A 17,152-nucleotide genomic window follows, 5' to 3' on the forward strand; every position below is an offset into this window, starting at 1 on the left:
TATGATCACTAGGCTGCCTATATTCTATATTTTCTGTTATGTTTATTTAATTTGTGAATGGAATCAGTAAAGATTGTTAACAAAAAATTATATATTATATATTATTATATCCGGAACCCATTTGTTGCGCTTTGTTCCTTAAAGTGTTGCTAGTGGGGCAGAAACGCACACATCTTTAATATCCTAATTAACCTTTGCAAGTTTTTTGAAAAAGTTATGATTCTTTACAACTAAAGCCACCTCGATGACGTCTGTATTATCTTATATTACCTTTTAAAACACACAAAAGCATAAGTACACAAGTGCAAGCTGTACAAAATGTTGACCCCCTTCCTAGGGTCAACATGGTTTTCACATCTGTTTGGTTTTCATTGGCTTTATTTTTAAACTCCCTCGTTTATTTAACTCCCTCTCCCTCCCTGACTGCTGCGTGCAGCTAAAATAGAGTGTCAATCACTTTGACCTTTACTGCTGCTCTCAAAAGCCCCACCGCAGCTTTACACAGTACTGAGAAGATACACATGAAAGAAAGACACAGAGATAGAGGGAGAGAGGGAGAGGCGCAGAGGAAAGAAAAAAGCTAGTTTCCTGCATCAGTTCAAACCTCATGATGATGGACAAATATTTTATTTTCGATGTAAAAAGTCAGTTTTCTAATTACAGCAGCTTGAAAACCACTGCTAGCGTTACTGTTCTCTGTTCGTCTTTGTTGCATTTAATGCACTGCAACAAAAAAGGGCGTTAATGCTTGTCATCTACTGACGCTAGTGTTGCTGTGCTGTGCTTGTCGTCTAAAGCTAGCTTAGCTGTGCTCTGTTATGATGTTGCAAGCATGTCTTCATTGCATTTAATGCACTGCAGCAAAAAACTGAAGAGTGCATTAATGATTGTCATATATTACGTTGCTGTGCTCTACAAAATACTGTATTTCAAGCATGTAGGCTATTTGTCACGTTTAATACACTGCAGAAAAAATCCTGAAAGTACATTACTGCTTGCCATTTACCCATAGCTTTGCCAACACACTCTCAAGGGCGAAATCCTCAGGATTTGTAAGACTTTTCAAAATTTGCCTAATTTGTATGATATCGAGCGACTGCACCAAAACAACTTTCACTACAGCCAATGACGTCACTGAACATCGCTTCCATCTAATACGATCACAATCTAATCAATTACTTGCTTCTGTCACACACACACACACACACACACACACACACACACACACACACACACACACACACACAGCTTCCTATCATGTTTACACCCTCTACTGATTGGTTAAGTTTAGATAAGTAGTATGGGTTAGGGCATAATATTAATAAGTATGTCCTTAACGCCTCGTGCACGGAACTCGCGCTTACTTCCGCATTACACATCCGGGAATTTGCACGTGATGAAGTCGTATGACTTTATGCGAACAACATCGTGTTACGGCAGACCATTCGAAATAACCAACTCGTAAATCATGTACGACGTTTCATGAGATCGGGTTGGGTTTGCTGTACTACTCTGTTCAGATATTGCATTTAATGCACTGCAGAAAAACAGAAAGGTTCATTAATGCTTGTCACCTACCGATAGAAATGCTGTGCTCTTTGTTATGCTCTGTTACTTGCATGTCTTTGTCACATACAATGCACTGCAGCTAAAAAATTAAAAGTGCATTAATGCTCATCTATGCTAGCTGCAGCAACAAAAAAAAGAACAAATGTTTTCCTCTTTGTAATTCTTGTTAGCCTTGTTGTAGAAGTTGCACTGCATATAAAAACCAAAAACTGCATTAATACTTGCCATCTACCATTAGTGTTGCGATATTTAAAGAATGTCACATTTAACGCACTGCTGCGAAAACCTGAAAACTGCACTAACGCTTGTCATCTATCGCTAGCTTTGCAGTGCTCTTTTAACATGTTTCAAGCAAGTGTTTGTCACATTTATGAAAAAGTGCATTAATGCTTGTCTTCTACTGCTAGCATTGCTGTGCTCTGTAATAAAATGTTACTAGCATGTCTTCATCGCATTTAATGCACTGCAGCAAAAAAAAACAACTAATTTTTTCTCTCTCTTTTTAATTCATGTTAGTTGTGTAAGCTTGCAAACAAGTTGTCATCCAACAATAGTGTTGTTCTGTTGAGTACGTCTTTTTTGCATTTTATGCATGGCTGCTAAAAACTAAAAAACGGCATCTACCATTAGAGTTGCAATATTTAAAGAAGTTGCATTTAATGTGCTGCAGAGAAAAACTGAAAACTGCATTAATGCTTGTAATCTACCATTAGTGTTGCAATGACAAAAACGTCACATTTAATGCACTGCAGCAAAAGAAACTAAAAAAATAGGAGTGGTGGTGGTGTAGTGGGCTAAAGCACTGAACTGTTAAGCAGAAGGTTGTTGGTTCGATCCCCACAGCCACCACCATTGTGTCCTTGAGCAAGGCACTTAACTCCAGGTTGCTCCGGGGGGATTGTCACTGTAATAAGGGCTCCAAGTCGCTTTGGATAAAAGCATCTGCCAAATGCATAAATGTAAATACAAAAAAAATGTAAATAGGAAAAGTGCATTAATGCTTGTCTTCTATTGCTAGCTTTGCTGTGCTCTGTTAATATGTTTCAAAGCGTGTTATCATTACATATAATGCCATGCAGCAAAAAATTAAAGTGCATCAATGCCTGTCATCTACCTCTAGCATTGCTGTGTTCGGTCAAGATGTTTCAAGCATGTATCTGTTGCATTTAAAGCACTGCACTGCATAATAAAAATAAAACCTGGTACGTCCATTCATATTTTTCGCTCTCATTTTAATTCATTCTCTAATTCTGCAAAAGAAAACTGCTTAAGTGGTTTGTCTGTGGCTTCATGGTCAAAAAGATCTTTTCATCTATTGCAATAATGACACATAGAGAAACTTGCCCTCATGATCCAATGTTAACATCAGAAAGAGTTTTATTAACATAATCACAGCAAATACAAAAGCAGTTTGGCTTGCAGGAAAGTGTGAGCAGTACTATAACTTTCACAATATACAATATTATAACTTGATAAACCCAGAGAATATACACAAACAGCTACTAATATTCAACTTCATATTCACATAGGTCGAGCAAGCATCCTGTTTACGGACTAGAGAAGGTGAACCACAGCACCTACATGCACACAAAGAGAGAGAGAAAGAGAGAGAGCGAGAGATGAAGGGGGAGCGAGTGGTGCTTTCCATGGGTAGCTCAGTGAGGTCAGGTATACCAGCTCAGCGGTTGCAGGCTTTAACGTATAGAGAGCTGCAACAAAGCCCACACAAGCTCACAATATAGAATGTTTATAATCCAATGTCACCACATCTACACTGCTAGCTATAAAAACAATTAGCCAATTATAAAGTCAGTAAGTGTGTAATACCTAGTATTTTTAGATTGTAGTAGTAGTTCCATCCAGCCCAAAAGTGCTTCTCATCATCTGAGCTGATGAAGAAATTTGTCGACTAATAAGATAACTACATCTCAGTGTTTAATGGTATTTTGGTGCTGAAGTTTGAATGGTTGCAATACTGAAAAAATAAAAAAATAAAAAGAGGAAATCATGGCACGTGTGAATAGCAGATGTGGTACATTTACCAGTAAAGGCAAATGAACAATTTTACTGCAATTTACCATGTTGCAGATGTGAAAGGGGCTAACGATTTGACATTGTCAGAACAAGCGCTAATATACAGCATGACGGACATAGCAACATACCTCTTTTAAGGGAATTTGAGAACTCAATATCTGAAGGAATTCAACAGAAATGATACTCTATTATCTCTACTGATTTATTGCTGCAACAGGTATGCTGCCACCAGGGCTGGATTGGTAATCTGGCATACCGGGCATTTTCCCGGTGGGCAGAGGCACTTTTGGGCCGATCCGGGGCAGACTGGCCATCGGGAGAACCGGGCCGGCCGCGAAACGGGCTGCGATAAGGTGAAATGAGCCGCCGTGTTATACAGAACAGGCCACAAACCAGCGCAGTGATATGCAGAAAAGGACAGTGACACCTCCGGCTAGACTGTAAAATGGTGAGAAGTGCCCGACAAGACAGCCACATCTATGACAAGTGCTACAGAAAGTGAGGGGTGAAATGTCACCTGAATATCTGGACAAACTGACAGCTAGAATAACAAGGATCTGCAAAGCTGTCATTGCTGCACGTGGAGGATTTTGTGATGAGAACTCTTTGAAGTAGTTCTCATCACAACAGTAAGACGTTCTGAACATTGATTTCAAATTGTAATAGTCATTTTTCATGTTATTAATGTCCTGACTATACATTGTGATCTGTTGAATGCCACTTTGGTGAATGGTAAATGGTTTGCAATTATATAGCACCTTTTTTAACCAAAGCGCTTTACACTGTGTCCCATTCACACTCACATTCACACACCAATGGTGGCAGACCTGCCATGCAAGGTGCTAGCCTGTCGTTGGGATCAACTTGAATAAAATTACCAATTTCTTTCCATAAGAGCAAACTCTGTACATTATTCCAAACTTTTGGCCACCAGTGTATATGTGTGTGTATGTATGTATATATATATATATATATATATACAGTATATGTGTAGATTATATATATGTGTGTGTATATATATATATATATATATATATATATATATATATATATATACATACAGTGCATTCATAAAGTATTCAGACCCCTTCATTTTTGTCACATTTTGTTATGTTGCAGCCTTATGCTAAAATGCTTTATTTATGTCTTTATATATGTTTATTTACTGTCTAAGTGTCCTTTAGGTGCTTTTTGCAAATTCCAAGCAGGCTTTAATGCGTAATGTAAGATTTTCCCATCTCCACACATGATCTCTGGAGCTCAATTAGAGTGACCATTGGGTTCTTGGTCACCTCTCTTACCAAGGCCCTTCTCCACTGATTGCTCAGTTTGGACGGGCCCAGCTGTAGGAAGAGTTCTGGTTGTTCCAAACTTCTATTTAAGAATTAAGGAGGCCACTGTGCTCTTGGGAACCTTCAATGCAGCCAAACATTTTTGTAGCCTTCCCCAGATCTGTGCCTCGACACAATCCTGTCTCTGAGCTCTGCAGGCAGTTCCTTTGACCTCATGGCTTGGATTCTGCTCTGATATGCATTTTCAACTGTGAGACCTTATATAGACAGGTGTGTGCCTTTACAAATCATGTCCAATAAACTGAATTTGCCACAGGTGGACTCCAATCTAAGCGTAGATACATCTCAAAGACGATCCAGAGAAATGGGATGCACCTGAGCTAAATTTCAAGTGTCGTAGCAAAGGGTCTGAATACTTATGACAGTCTGGTATTTCAGTTTTTTCTTTTCAGTAAATTTGCCAAGTTATAAAAACTAAATTTTTTGCTCTGACATTATGGGGTATGGAGTTTAGATTGATGTGAACTGTTCGAGATGCAGACACGCTCACTCAATTTAAGTCTAGACTAAAGACTCATCTATTTAGTCAGGCATACACCTAATTTATCCTTCAACTCACAATTAGGCTGCTTTAGTTAGGTCTACCGGAACCAGTAACCAGAAACTTTGATCATGATCTATATAACTCTGCAATAAATTGAATGGCATCTATGCTAATATTATACTATTTGTATCCCTGTTTCAACCTCGGGACCCCTATCCTGAGGTCACCAGAACTGGCTGGATCCAGCTGCGTTCTTGTTTCTTTTTGGGCTCCACTGCTACATGTCATGCAGCCGGTGCCAGCCAAACATCACTTCAGTCTATTAAAATGGTGCATTATGCATGATTTTCTGTAAAGCTGCTTTGAAATGATGTGTGTTGAGAAAGGTGCTATACAAATAAAAAAGACTTGACCAAAAATTCAAGCATTTTGGCATAAGGCTGCAACATAACAAAATGTAAAAAAAAAAAAAAAAAAAAAAAGGGGTCTGAATACTTTATGCACTGTATATAAATAAATATATAGCATATACATATGATGCACAACACAGGCGTCACTGCAATGTTACACACAGTCAATATTTTCAACAGGCAGTGTTTCACACCCACAACTTTGTTTGTCATTTGAGCATACAGCTGTCAAAGGTTTTGGGTGAATGCGTTTTACAAAAAAACACAAAGAATTATGCAAACCTGTCGTGCAACGCATGCATTGAATCTCATCTCAGTCCAAATGTTGCTAACGCAGAGCGACTGATTGTATTTGTGAGCTTTATACAGCAATGTGTTGTCTACACCTGTGTGAAACCTGTAATGTTGACAGGTATGTTTTACTATTGATGATTGAATGGCCTTCATACATAAATAAAGCAACAGGTCACACGCAGAACAAACCTATCAAAACACGGCAGTTAGTAAATGGAAACCATGATGTGGAAAAAACCCATTAAATTATTAATACACAGAACAATGGGCTCAGATATCCACACACACACACACACACAAAAAGTAACATTTAAAATTAATAAAAAATATTTATGTAAAACTGCACAAATATTTAGGAATTATTGGAAGCTGTTATGACTTTAATACACTGATTTTATAAGTAATTATTGATATATTTCATAACTGTTTAGACCATATGGTAGCCTAAATGAAACTACATTTTTTACAGAAAAAATTGCCAAATGCGAGTACTGGACTTAAAACGATGCATACAATTAATCTCAAATTAATTTAACAATGTAAATAATAAAAGTTTCACAATTGGGAAATTGTGCGCATGGTCTGCAGGTATCTGTGTGCGATTGTAAAAATGCCATTCATTTTCTCCACAGCTAAATTACTTTTAATTAATTTATTTATTTTTTGCTAAAATTTCAAATGTCTTTAAGGCCACATTCTACAGTAGGCGAAGATCTACCAATCAGAGAAGTCGCTGTTACAATGTAAACAAAAACTGCGCCAACTCTCATGAAGCACTACGAATGTTGTAAATGAGTCTCCCTACACTCTCAAATAAGGCCTTCTTATTAATAAAAATATTAATGACAAATTACTTAAAATTACTATATCTGAAAATTAGCTATAAACGTAATATTTTGTTCCATTTATACGTATTATCAATGACCTTTCAATAATTTTTATTTTACCACCATTTTTTAACTCATTACGTCATTCACAATGCTTCATGTATAGTTCATCCTATACTTCACATATAGTTTCCTTATGTTTTGTTCAAATCTGCACACACGGAGAAGCCTCTACAAAGCAAGTACATCGCATATGCAACCGAATTCTTCGCAGTTGCTGCTCACAAATAGCTGGCAAAAAATAGTAACGTTTTTTTATACCCGTTCTGTGTAAAAAGTGTCCAAAGATGAGATTGATTTTCATTGAATAATGTCTCTTTTAATACCCTTTCTGTTCTTTACAGCAAGCTGTTGATCAAAAAGTAAAATAATAATAAAAATCTAATCACACAAAGCATGGATGCGATAAGAAACCGTGTGCGTTGACAGTGCCATTTTAGCGTTTGTTCTACGCATCAATGTAAACTCAATGTAGATACATGTAAATCAAACCAATTATGCATGTAAAAAACAGTTCAACAAAAATGTAAGTATATAAATATTTAATGGGGCAGTCATACATGAAATATTTTAACACTAAATATTGATGAATTTAACAAATAGGCTCCTTATGTGCAGGGGGTTGGCAAAACCCATGCAAACCCCTTCCCCGTAAACCAATTTAATATTTTTTGCGTATTACCTTTGACATAGTAGCACTTAAATGTTAGATGTGGAATTATATTTTCATTTCTTAGGATCCAACCCAACTAATTACTTTTTTTTCGTTTCAGATGCATTACGCTGACATGACATGCCAAAATAAAAGTTACTACTCAATGGTGATTATTTTTCCAATGTGTCCGTAGAGGGCTGCAGAGGGTGTGCTGTTGCACTGAATGTTGTGTTGTTATGTTGTAAGTGGGTTGTCCAAATGACTCTTTGTGTAGTTGTGCGAACATCTGCATTTGTGTACAGTATAAGGTCAAGCTCTAACATGCTCCAGATGGGAGGATGCGGTTTTCTAGAATTGGAAATATTTTCCATAGCACTGGCTGCAATTGTTATACAGCAAATAAACTTGAAAAACAAGACATGGTTCGACCTCTACCACAGTTCAAATAGGAAGGGGCCTTCAAAAATAGCTACAAAATATAAACTTTCAAAAACAGAAGCATCTACATATTATGTATATATGTTAGAAATTATACATCATTTCTAACTTTGATAATCCCAATTTTGCGTTCTCAATTGCTCGGACACCAACCAACATCAGAACACAACAACATACAAGAGAAAATGGAATTCAGCCAACACTGTCAGCAGGGCTGGAATGGGAAGTGAAATCGGCCTGGGATTTTACATGGCAACTGGCCCAAAATTTGTTGAGGGGGGGGGGGTGTATGTATTTGCTGTCCTTTTTTGCTCCGTTCTGCTTAACGCGGCTGCAAATGTTTGCTTATCGCAGCCCATTCGGCACGTTTCGCGGACGACCCACTGGCTCGCTCGGTTCTCCCGCTGGCCAGTCCACACCTGAACGGCCCCAAAGTACGTCGGCCCAACGGAAAAATGCCCGGTATGCCAGATTGCCAGTCCAGCCCTGACTGTCAGCCTAATACGATTTTTCTCACAGACATCTTGCACAGATTTTATTTTATGCATGTAATGTAAATGGCAAAAACACTTATAAGCTCAGATTGATTTGAGACACTTTCATATGTGATTCTAAATCCGATACATTTTGAATATCTGATCATCTGCCCTACATCTAAACACTTGTATTCAATTCTCCTCTTAATCCTAAATTGACAGATCAGCTCAGGGTACGTTATTGAATGCATGTTTACTCTGAATTGGTTTCTGCAAGCAGAACACCATGATAATTGAGTATTAGACCGTATATGGAACGGCGAGATTTCGCATGTGCTGTAAGGGCGTTTTGAAGCGTTTCAGTGTGGACGAGCAACTTTTTGGGAAACTTTTCAAATGGCAATGTGGACGGAGAGCATTTTTCGTTTTCAAATGTATCAGGATTAATGTGGACAAAACCTTACATATTACAGTAACCCTGTGCAGAAAGGACCGAGTATACTTTGGTTTACCGCAAGCTGATACACATCTTGCACAGTGTACGCAATGCACATTTTATTATCTGCATGCAGCCTAGTTTTTCGAGACGCGCAGACAGTCCGTGTCTTTGCGCGTCGTCACCACATGAGCCTGCCATTGTCTGTGCTAAAAGAGTTCCACAAAGCAGTCAGGCTCGCGGTCAAACGAGTATACTTTGAACAGCTGAGCACACAATCATGCACAAGAATTAACGGTATGCGGAAAAACACAGTATAGCCTAGCCCTTTAGGCCTTGCAGTGTAAATGCACACAAATACAATACTCTAGGCCTTCTGGTGTTCTATATACTGTAGATATCTGTATGCATCCGCTTTTTGTTCCAGGGTCTCTAAGCACAGCTCGAACATATTTTTCAAGCTACAGCAGTAATTTAAGGTCTGTGGTCTCTTGTCTCGAGCATGTCATTTGAGCATGATGGTGAACCAGGAGGCAAACAACAGATGTGTTTTTCAAGCCTTCCAAACATCATCAAATACAATTCAGCTAAACAGGAACTTTCATGTCTTGCTTAACATCACCACTGATTTTCTTCAGCATTATAGACAAGTTAATATTAAGTTTCATATTTTTTTTAGTTGTGCTATACTCTAAATAGAGTCAAGGATAAAGGGCACTGTTAAAAAAAAAAAAAACATTTGAATTTAAACTTTATTTTACAATCCAAAATCTCACCCTCGTATTTTTCCAAAATGATATGACTTTCTTTTCATTGTGGAACACAAAAAGAGAAGTTAAGCAGAATGATAGCCTCATATACCATTCACTTTTATTGCATCTTTTTATATCAATAGCTTTATATAGCATGCACTCATTGACACTCATACCTAGTAATCTGTTCCATCTAAAATGAAATGCAATTCTAGTAATGAAAGATGAGATAAGTTTGTAAACTATGATTTGGCAGTTACTTTGCTATTTTTGTGGGTTTAATTCTCTTTGTTTAAATAAAAGTGCAATGAAATAATAAATAATCTCTTATAAAATAAATGTTGGTCAGTCGCAAATTTAGGATGCACAAACCAACAACTACAGTATATTAGCACTTTGTTTTGAAGGCCTAGCTATCTTTTAAAAGTCATTTTTAACACGATAATAACACAAATCTTCTGTGAAATCTGACAGAAGATAAATCAAACAAATGTATCTGCTATGTGCAGGCTGTGTTTAAAGTTAGGACTTCCCTGAAGCAAAGTTTCTCATGCAAAGAAATGATCAACCAGTCTGCAGCTTCCTCTCTTAGCAAAGTTGCCCTCGCTGTTGCTATTCTAGTTAACACACCAAACATAGAGCGTACACAATTACAGAATCAACGCATGGACTGGTATAAGCTCTACAATGCAGCCTCAATACAAGCAAACCTATGCACACATGCATACACACATCTATACATACAGCAAGATGTATGTAATGAAATAATGACATGTGTACAAAAATGTATTTATATTTCTCTCTTTAAAAGTATGAAACGGATGAAATGTTCTCTAAAAAAGAATGCATTGTTAATTAGAAGTGTAAAATGCATGTGTGCACGTTTCTGAATTTTACTGCAGTGTATACAGTTGAAGTGTTTGAACTCTCTTGCCCTATGTTGCCTTTCCCATATATAGACATTCAGAGAAAGTCCTAATTTCTTTGCCAAGATTCCTCAGAAGCCAATCAGAGCCTAGATACTGCCATACCCTGACCCTTCAAGTTGACATCATTAGGCGGCTGAATGAACTAGCAAAACTAGCAATTAGCCTACATCATTCTGTGCAACTGACAGAAATGGAGTGAGACAAAGAGATGAAAGGAAGACAAAATGGTAATTCTGTCCCTAATAGTATAATAAAGCCTTTGTCTTTTATGGGAGTGCATTAATTAGGCTAAAGAAGTGTTGGTGTGAACACGCCACTTAAATAAGTCAGGCCAGACGTTTGTTTTAATTTAAACATTTTCCTCAATTCTCAAATGGTTTACCACCTGACTACTCTGCTGATGAACTAGCTAAAGATGCGGTCACACTACACTCATGCTCCATTCACTTCCACTCAAATGCACTTGAACACGAGAGAACAGAAATGCAAATTCTGCAAAAAAATAAAAAGTGCATTCTGCTGAGAAAGTTTGGTGAACTCTGGCCACATCGACACTACTCCATTTTTGTTTGAAAACTCTATTTTCAATTTTCTAACATCATCGTTTTCCAAAGTATGCAGTAATGGGGAGTGTTTTCGAAATGCTCTTTCAGAGGAGATAAGCAGTGTTTAGTTGTGGATGAGAGACATAGCAAAATGATACTAGTCTGACAGCACTGACAGTACCACAACATACTTAATCAGGTCAAGCCTGGCAGCAACTGTAAGCTCTGACAGATACAATAAAAACTGTTGTGCACTATTATCTCAGTTTTGGTACAACCAATGGCATTTGGGGTGGAACTGTAGGTGCTTGTCCACCGTCAGGCCGAATGGTTCTAGTGGAACCGTGCCATTTGATACGGATAAAGTCTTGGGGAGGATGGAGGGGGGGGGACACTGAGGTGCTGCAAAATCAGGATTAGAATTGACTGTTTGAACAAGTGACCAATCGTGAGTCACTACACCAGCAGAGTAAGTAATCATGCCGTACCAAACCGTGCTCAAGTGCAAATGCTACTGGAAACATTACTTTTGAAGCTTTCGGTCAAACAATAGGTGTTTGGGAAACTGACTTGCAAGTTTGTTTGATGTCACTAATGGTCCAAAATTTGCACACTGCAGCATACATTTTTTTTTTTTTAACTAACATATAGAAATAACAATAAAACATGACAATTGGCATTCTTTAAAAATCCAAAAGGATCCTCGAAAGATCCCCTTACCTTAGGTGGATCATAGAGCTCTAGCTGGTACCGCTCGCTGGCCCTCCTGACCAGCAGGCGGCAACGCAACCAATACGGGGGCCTGTCTGAGATAGTGTCATCCACCTTCAGGTACCGCAGCTGGCCCTCCTTACAAACACTTCCTGTTTCCTTCTTGCGTCTCACAGTCCGTAACCGACTGCAGTGGTTCCACAATGCACCTCGCTGTGAGGTGCGGTGGGCAGGTACCTGTGCAGTCTGAGGTGGCGACTGCGAGGTGAACTCAACAGTCGCGAAGGGTCCACCCCCCTGGGCTGAGTTGTCTCTTGAGGGCTCGTTAAGTTGTGGGAATTTCTTGAAGAGTCTGCACACGCTTTCTCGAATGCGACTGACAGAAAAATGAGTTACTTCGCTACGGGAATGGAAAGGCAACGCTGGGGGCGTATACCGTTCGGACCCAGTCCGGCGTTCAGAGGGTTCGTCTTCCTGGCTTTGATGCCGAGTTTGGCGTTTAGTGTCTGCAGGAGAGCACCGCAACAACTGCTCTTGTTCCCTAGCGACGCCCCCAGTATCCGGTTTGGGAGCCAAGACGGCAACTAGAGGTGCGACTCCCGGCCGTACAGACTCCCGGTAATCCAGCATGCCTGAAAAGGAAGTAATGCGTAAGCGTCCAGTCATGGCCGGTAGTGTGGGTGGAGGCAGTGGCTGTGGGGTGGGTTCTGCATCTTTAGCCACCTCACAGCTGAAGTGGTGCTGGAACAGGGTGCTGAACTGCTTGGAGAAATTTTCCGGAGGGACCACATCCTGCACCGGGCGGTCTTGGACAAAGCTCCGGTAGTGCTGGGCAAGTTCTCGGGCCGTGGTGCTGGCATGCAACTCGCAGAACTCCCTCCATCCACAAGGAGGTGCTACGGACGGTGCAGTGCTTGTGGTCTGCTGGACAGTGTCACCATTCATTGCAGTAACCAGCACAGCAGAAAATCACTGCAAATAAGAGACAAAAAATAACATAAACATCACAGAATGTTCAGAAAGTTACAGAAAGTCTTTTCATCAAAGTCTTTTTAGACTGTGTTCCTTTCACTTTCATTCAAACAGAGACATGGGAGAGTAGGAAAATAAGTAGAAATAAACAAGACATTTTAGATTAGATCTTGGATTAAATTGACAATCTAAATGTCACTAAATACAACAAAGCTGCATGGTTTGTATTTAAACATTATTCAAGTTCTGCATTATGCACCAAATCTTTGATTCTGATTGAACAATAAACAGCATCAGGGATTTTGTTCATTTAGGACTCTTTGTCTGTGCCTGTTAAGGAAAGAATAATAAATACATTTTTGTAATTCTATAAATTAATTTTAAAAACTATCGTCCGATTAACCGGTTATCGGCCTTTCCTACCACCTTAGGTTTCAATATAGGCAAAATTCACTATCGGTTGACCGATATATTTTCTAAGGTCATGTCTTCACTAATACATTTCCGGTTGAAAACTCCAATTCCATTTTTTAACATCATTGATTTCCGAATTATGCGGTATTAGAGCAAGTTTTGCAGCTTTGAAATATGTATTCTTTTTATTGCGCCAAGGATCAGTGTGTGATGTTTTTGATGTTCTATTGTCTAGCATTTCTGTTTTACCGCATTTGGATGCATTTGAATGGAAGTGAATGACGTGCAAAATGTCATTTGACAGCGGCTTTAGCATGGACATGGCTATACAACACAAAAGTGAGAATATGACAAATAGTTTAATATGAAGTTCTAAATGAACTAAAGTTTCCAAGGTTCTAGAGTGTGTGTGAACTGGCAAACCGCCCGTGTAAAAATCTGTCTCTTTGTTTACATTTCTCACCTTGAGACACAGGAATTTCTGTACCAAAACTACTCAATCAATCCAACTTTCTATGAATGCTATCAAACTGTATCAGTTTAGCTCATTACCGCAGGGTTGACGGTTTCTTCTGTGCTCAGCTGAAAACGTGTCTGGTACGCGACAGATTCTTCACTTTTACTCATTCACTCATTCAGCTCTTCAGTACAGGAAGAGCGTGACTAATATCACTCATGCCACTTCACTACATACGACAAGTCCCACAGGTCCAAGAAAGAAATATCTCAGAGGCCATCTTTTGATGTGAAGATCGAAGCACAGGGGTTTTGATAGACTGAGGAAGTTGAAAGTGTCAGAGGAATCTGATACCAGTCACCGAAGGTCGCGGTTCTTGATGCAGAATCCGGTCGTGCATTTGAGCAGTCCCTCCTGCACATGGTACAAACCAACTCAAGCTGCAAACTCGGAATCAGATTGCTGTCACCATTTGCAGCCGGGGGAAATTTTCATTTGAGGCTAAAAAAATCTGCACGTGGGTGACGCGCGGCTGCACCAGAAGTGTTGCGACACAACTGGAACCAATATGCCCAGCCTTGCTTTCCCACATCCTCATTTACAAGTGCACGGCCTTCTTGGACACCTGTGAACATTTAATTCACTGCAAGAGGCTGTTTTTTTTATAGGGCCTCTCTTAAAGTGCCGTTAGAAGCCCCGAAGCATGACAAAATGAAGGTTTAGTACATTAAAAAAAGCAACACATCTGAAAAACCACAACACTCAAAAGAAACAAAGAGAAGGGGGGCTTACTTTAGACAGTACCACACACTCTTTGTTCACTTATTGGGTGACAGGAAGCAGTAACCTACACAAGAAGAGGAACACCCATCACACTCTTGTGTATGTATAGCTGTTTTCTTCTGTGTGTGAGTTACCAGCTAAAAACAAAACTCACAAAACTGGTCACCAGCATATGTTGTTTTGTGAATGCTGGTTCCCAGGATGCTGATGTGCTGGTTTACCAATTCTGACCTTTCATCTGTGGAAAACATAAAAGGTGTACTTTTAAAGAATATTATGGCCTTTCTTTCACATATAATGAAAATGAAAGATTCTGTCAAACTCCAAAATGACAAAAAGCACCATAAAAGTATCATAAGTAGTCCATCCAACTAGAACACCATCTTCCAAATCTTCTCAAGCCATACAATAGATTAATATGATGAACAGACTGAAATTATATTTGTTATTGGCTGAAAATCTTCCCCTCTGCTTTTGCTCTCAAATGAAATATGGCACCATTGACGTTTGCTCACGAGAAACACGACAGTCAATTAGAGGTAGACCAATATATCGGTTTTACCGATTAATCAGTGCCGATAGTAGCTTTTTGGAACTATCGGTTATCGGCAAAACACTATGCCGATAGTTGCAGATAGTTTTTATTTTTTATCCCTTTATATTCCTCTGTGGCCACCACTGGAATCTACGGGTGGAACGGCTTAGTTCTACAGTATAACAGCAGATTAATATTATCTAATAGTTTAATATTCCTCATTAAACCTCATCTGATGAATATAAAATATTATATATATATATAATAAATATTAAGGTTATAAAAAGCTTCATTTGGATACTTAAGATAGAGTCCTGTAACAGGGCAAAGTCTCCATCATTTCAAAATAAGAGTCCCGGAGTGTTTTGGGCTTGTTTATAGTTAAAAGTCCTGTGTTATGCACCAAATCTTCAATTTATTATCATTGGGATTTTAGTTGAACAATAAACTGCATCTGGGACTTTATTCAATTTGGATTCTTGTAGCCTCTATGTCTGTACCTGTCATGATTAGGAAAGAATAACAATTATTTTAATATTCTATAAATCGGTTTTAAAAACTATCACTGATTAATCGGTTAACAGCCTTTTCCACCACCTTGGTTACTGGTATCCACTATCGTCAACCTCTACAACCAATTAAATTAACTGTCAATGGCATCACTACAACAATTTTTGTAATCCATTTCAGAGCTTTAGCAGAGGGGAAGGTTGTCTGTTAATAACAACTTAAATTCTGTTCCTCACACAAAGCAATTGCATGGCTTCAGAAGACGTAAAGGAATATTATGTGTCAATTTAAGTTATAAAATTGGCATAATCAACAGCATTTGTGGCATAATGCTGATTACCACAAAAAAATATTTTGACTCATCCCTCCTTTTCTTTAAGAAAACCTAAAATGGAGGGTTTAAAAGTCAGAAATGTGAAGCTTAAGAATTTAATTCTTCAGTTAAACTTGCATATTTTTTTAGCTGTAAAATTGTTTAAAGCATCATTTACTACTGGGTTAATGGCATTAAATTGTCATGGCAACAAAGTTGTTAAATTGAATATAACTTTGCTTTAAAGAGGTTGCTAAGCAATTTTATCACACTAAAATCAACGGATTTAGTGGAATGCTAAATTACTTAGCATCGGCTTGCGTTTCCCCTCTTCCATTTACGGATCCCTTTGAATGGAAGTGAATGGAGTGCTTTACATTGTCATTTTGGAGCTTGACAGAACCAATCCCCATTCACGTATATAATATGGAAAGTAGTGGCCAAGATAATCTTCAAAAAGTGATCTTATGTGTTCCAAGGAAGAGAGAAGTTCAAACGGGTTTGGAGCAATGGACAACAGAACTTTCACCTATTCCTTGTAATTTTAAGCTAATTTTTTAATGGTGAATGGCATATTCAAACCAAACCAGAACCAGGGCTGCGTTTCCCAAAAGCATTGCAAGCTTAAATTGATCATAGAGACTATTGGCGCCAATGGTTTCTATGATCTACTTAGGCTTACGATGCTATTTGGAAATGTAGCTCAGATCTACACTAACCAGCATAAACCAGTGTGGAAATACATCCTGGTCTAAGCTGGTCTTTTCAACATAATTAAGGGCATACTTCAAACAAGAGGCACGTTCAAGCCGTGTTTACAGCATGGCCTGACCAGCGAAGCACATGCACTCTCCTCATGTGCTCGTGATGTTGTTCAGGGCACATCGTGTGACGTGGTCACGCTCCCTGCACTGGCCCCCCGGGCGTTCGTTCTATCAGTGATCATCCAGCTAAGTAATGACTCAGCAACCACCAAACACACTAACATCACTTCCCCTCTGGCGCGCTCTCTTTATTCATCCGTGTGCACGTACGCTAAATTCCTGTCCTTTTTCTGCCCGGTCTCTATGTAGGCCTTTGACGTGTTTTTAATCTTTCATACTCCACTGTTATTTTAATCACTTTGCTCACTTTTCTGTTCCCCTCTCCTTCCTCTACTTTTCTTTTCAGTCCACCTGGAAGCTTTTTTTCTAGCT

At 38.8% G+C, this 17,152-nt stretch overlaps 1 protein-coding gene across 2 annotated transcripts in view; it reads right to left on the bottom strand.

The window, feature by feature from the left end:
* The window catches only part of LOC127643302 (SH2B adapter protein 3-like), a 64,563-nt gene that overhangs the window by 35,049 nt on the left and 12,362 nt on the right, over positions 1–17,152 (bottom strand). For both annotated transcript variants that reach the window (XM_052125981.1, XM_052125982.1), the window contains exon 2: positions 11,982–12,944. In XM_052125981.1, the coding sequence (XP_051981941.1) occupies positions 11,982–12,917 (936 nt within the window). In that variant the 5' untranslated portion in view covers positions 12,918–12,944. The remainder of the gene's footprint in view (positions 1–11,981; positions 12,945–17,152) is intronic.

This window comes from Xyrauchen texanus, chromosome 4 (genome assembly GCF_025860055.1).
Source record: "Xyrauchen texanus isolate HMW12.3.18 chromosome 4, RBS_HiC_50CHRs, whole genome shotgun sequence".
Taxonomy (NCBI): Eukaryota; Metazoa; Chordata; class Actinopteri; order Cypriniformes; family Catostomidae; genus Xyrauchen; species Xyrauchen texanus.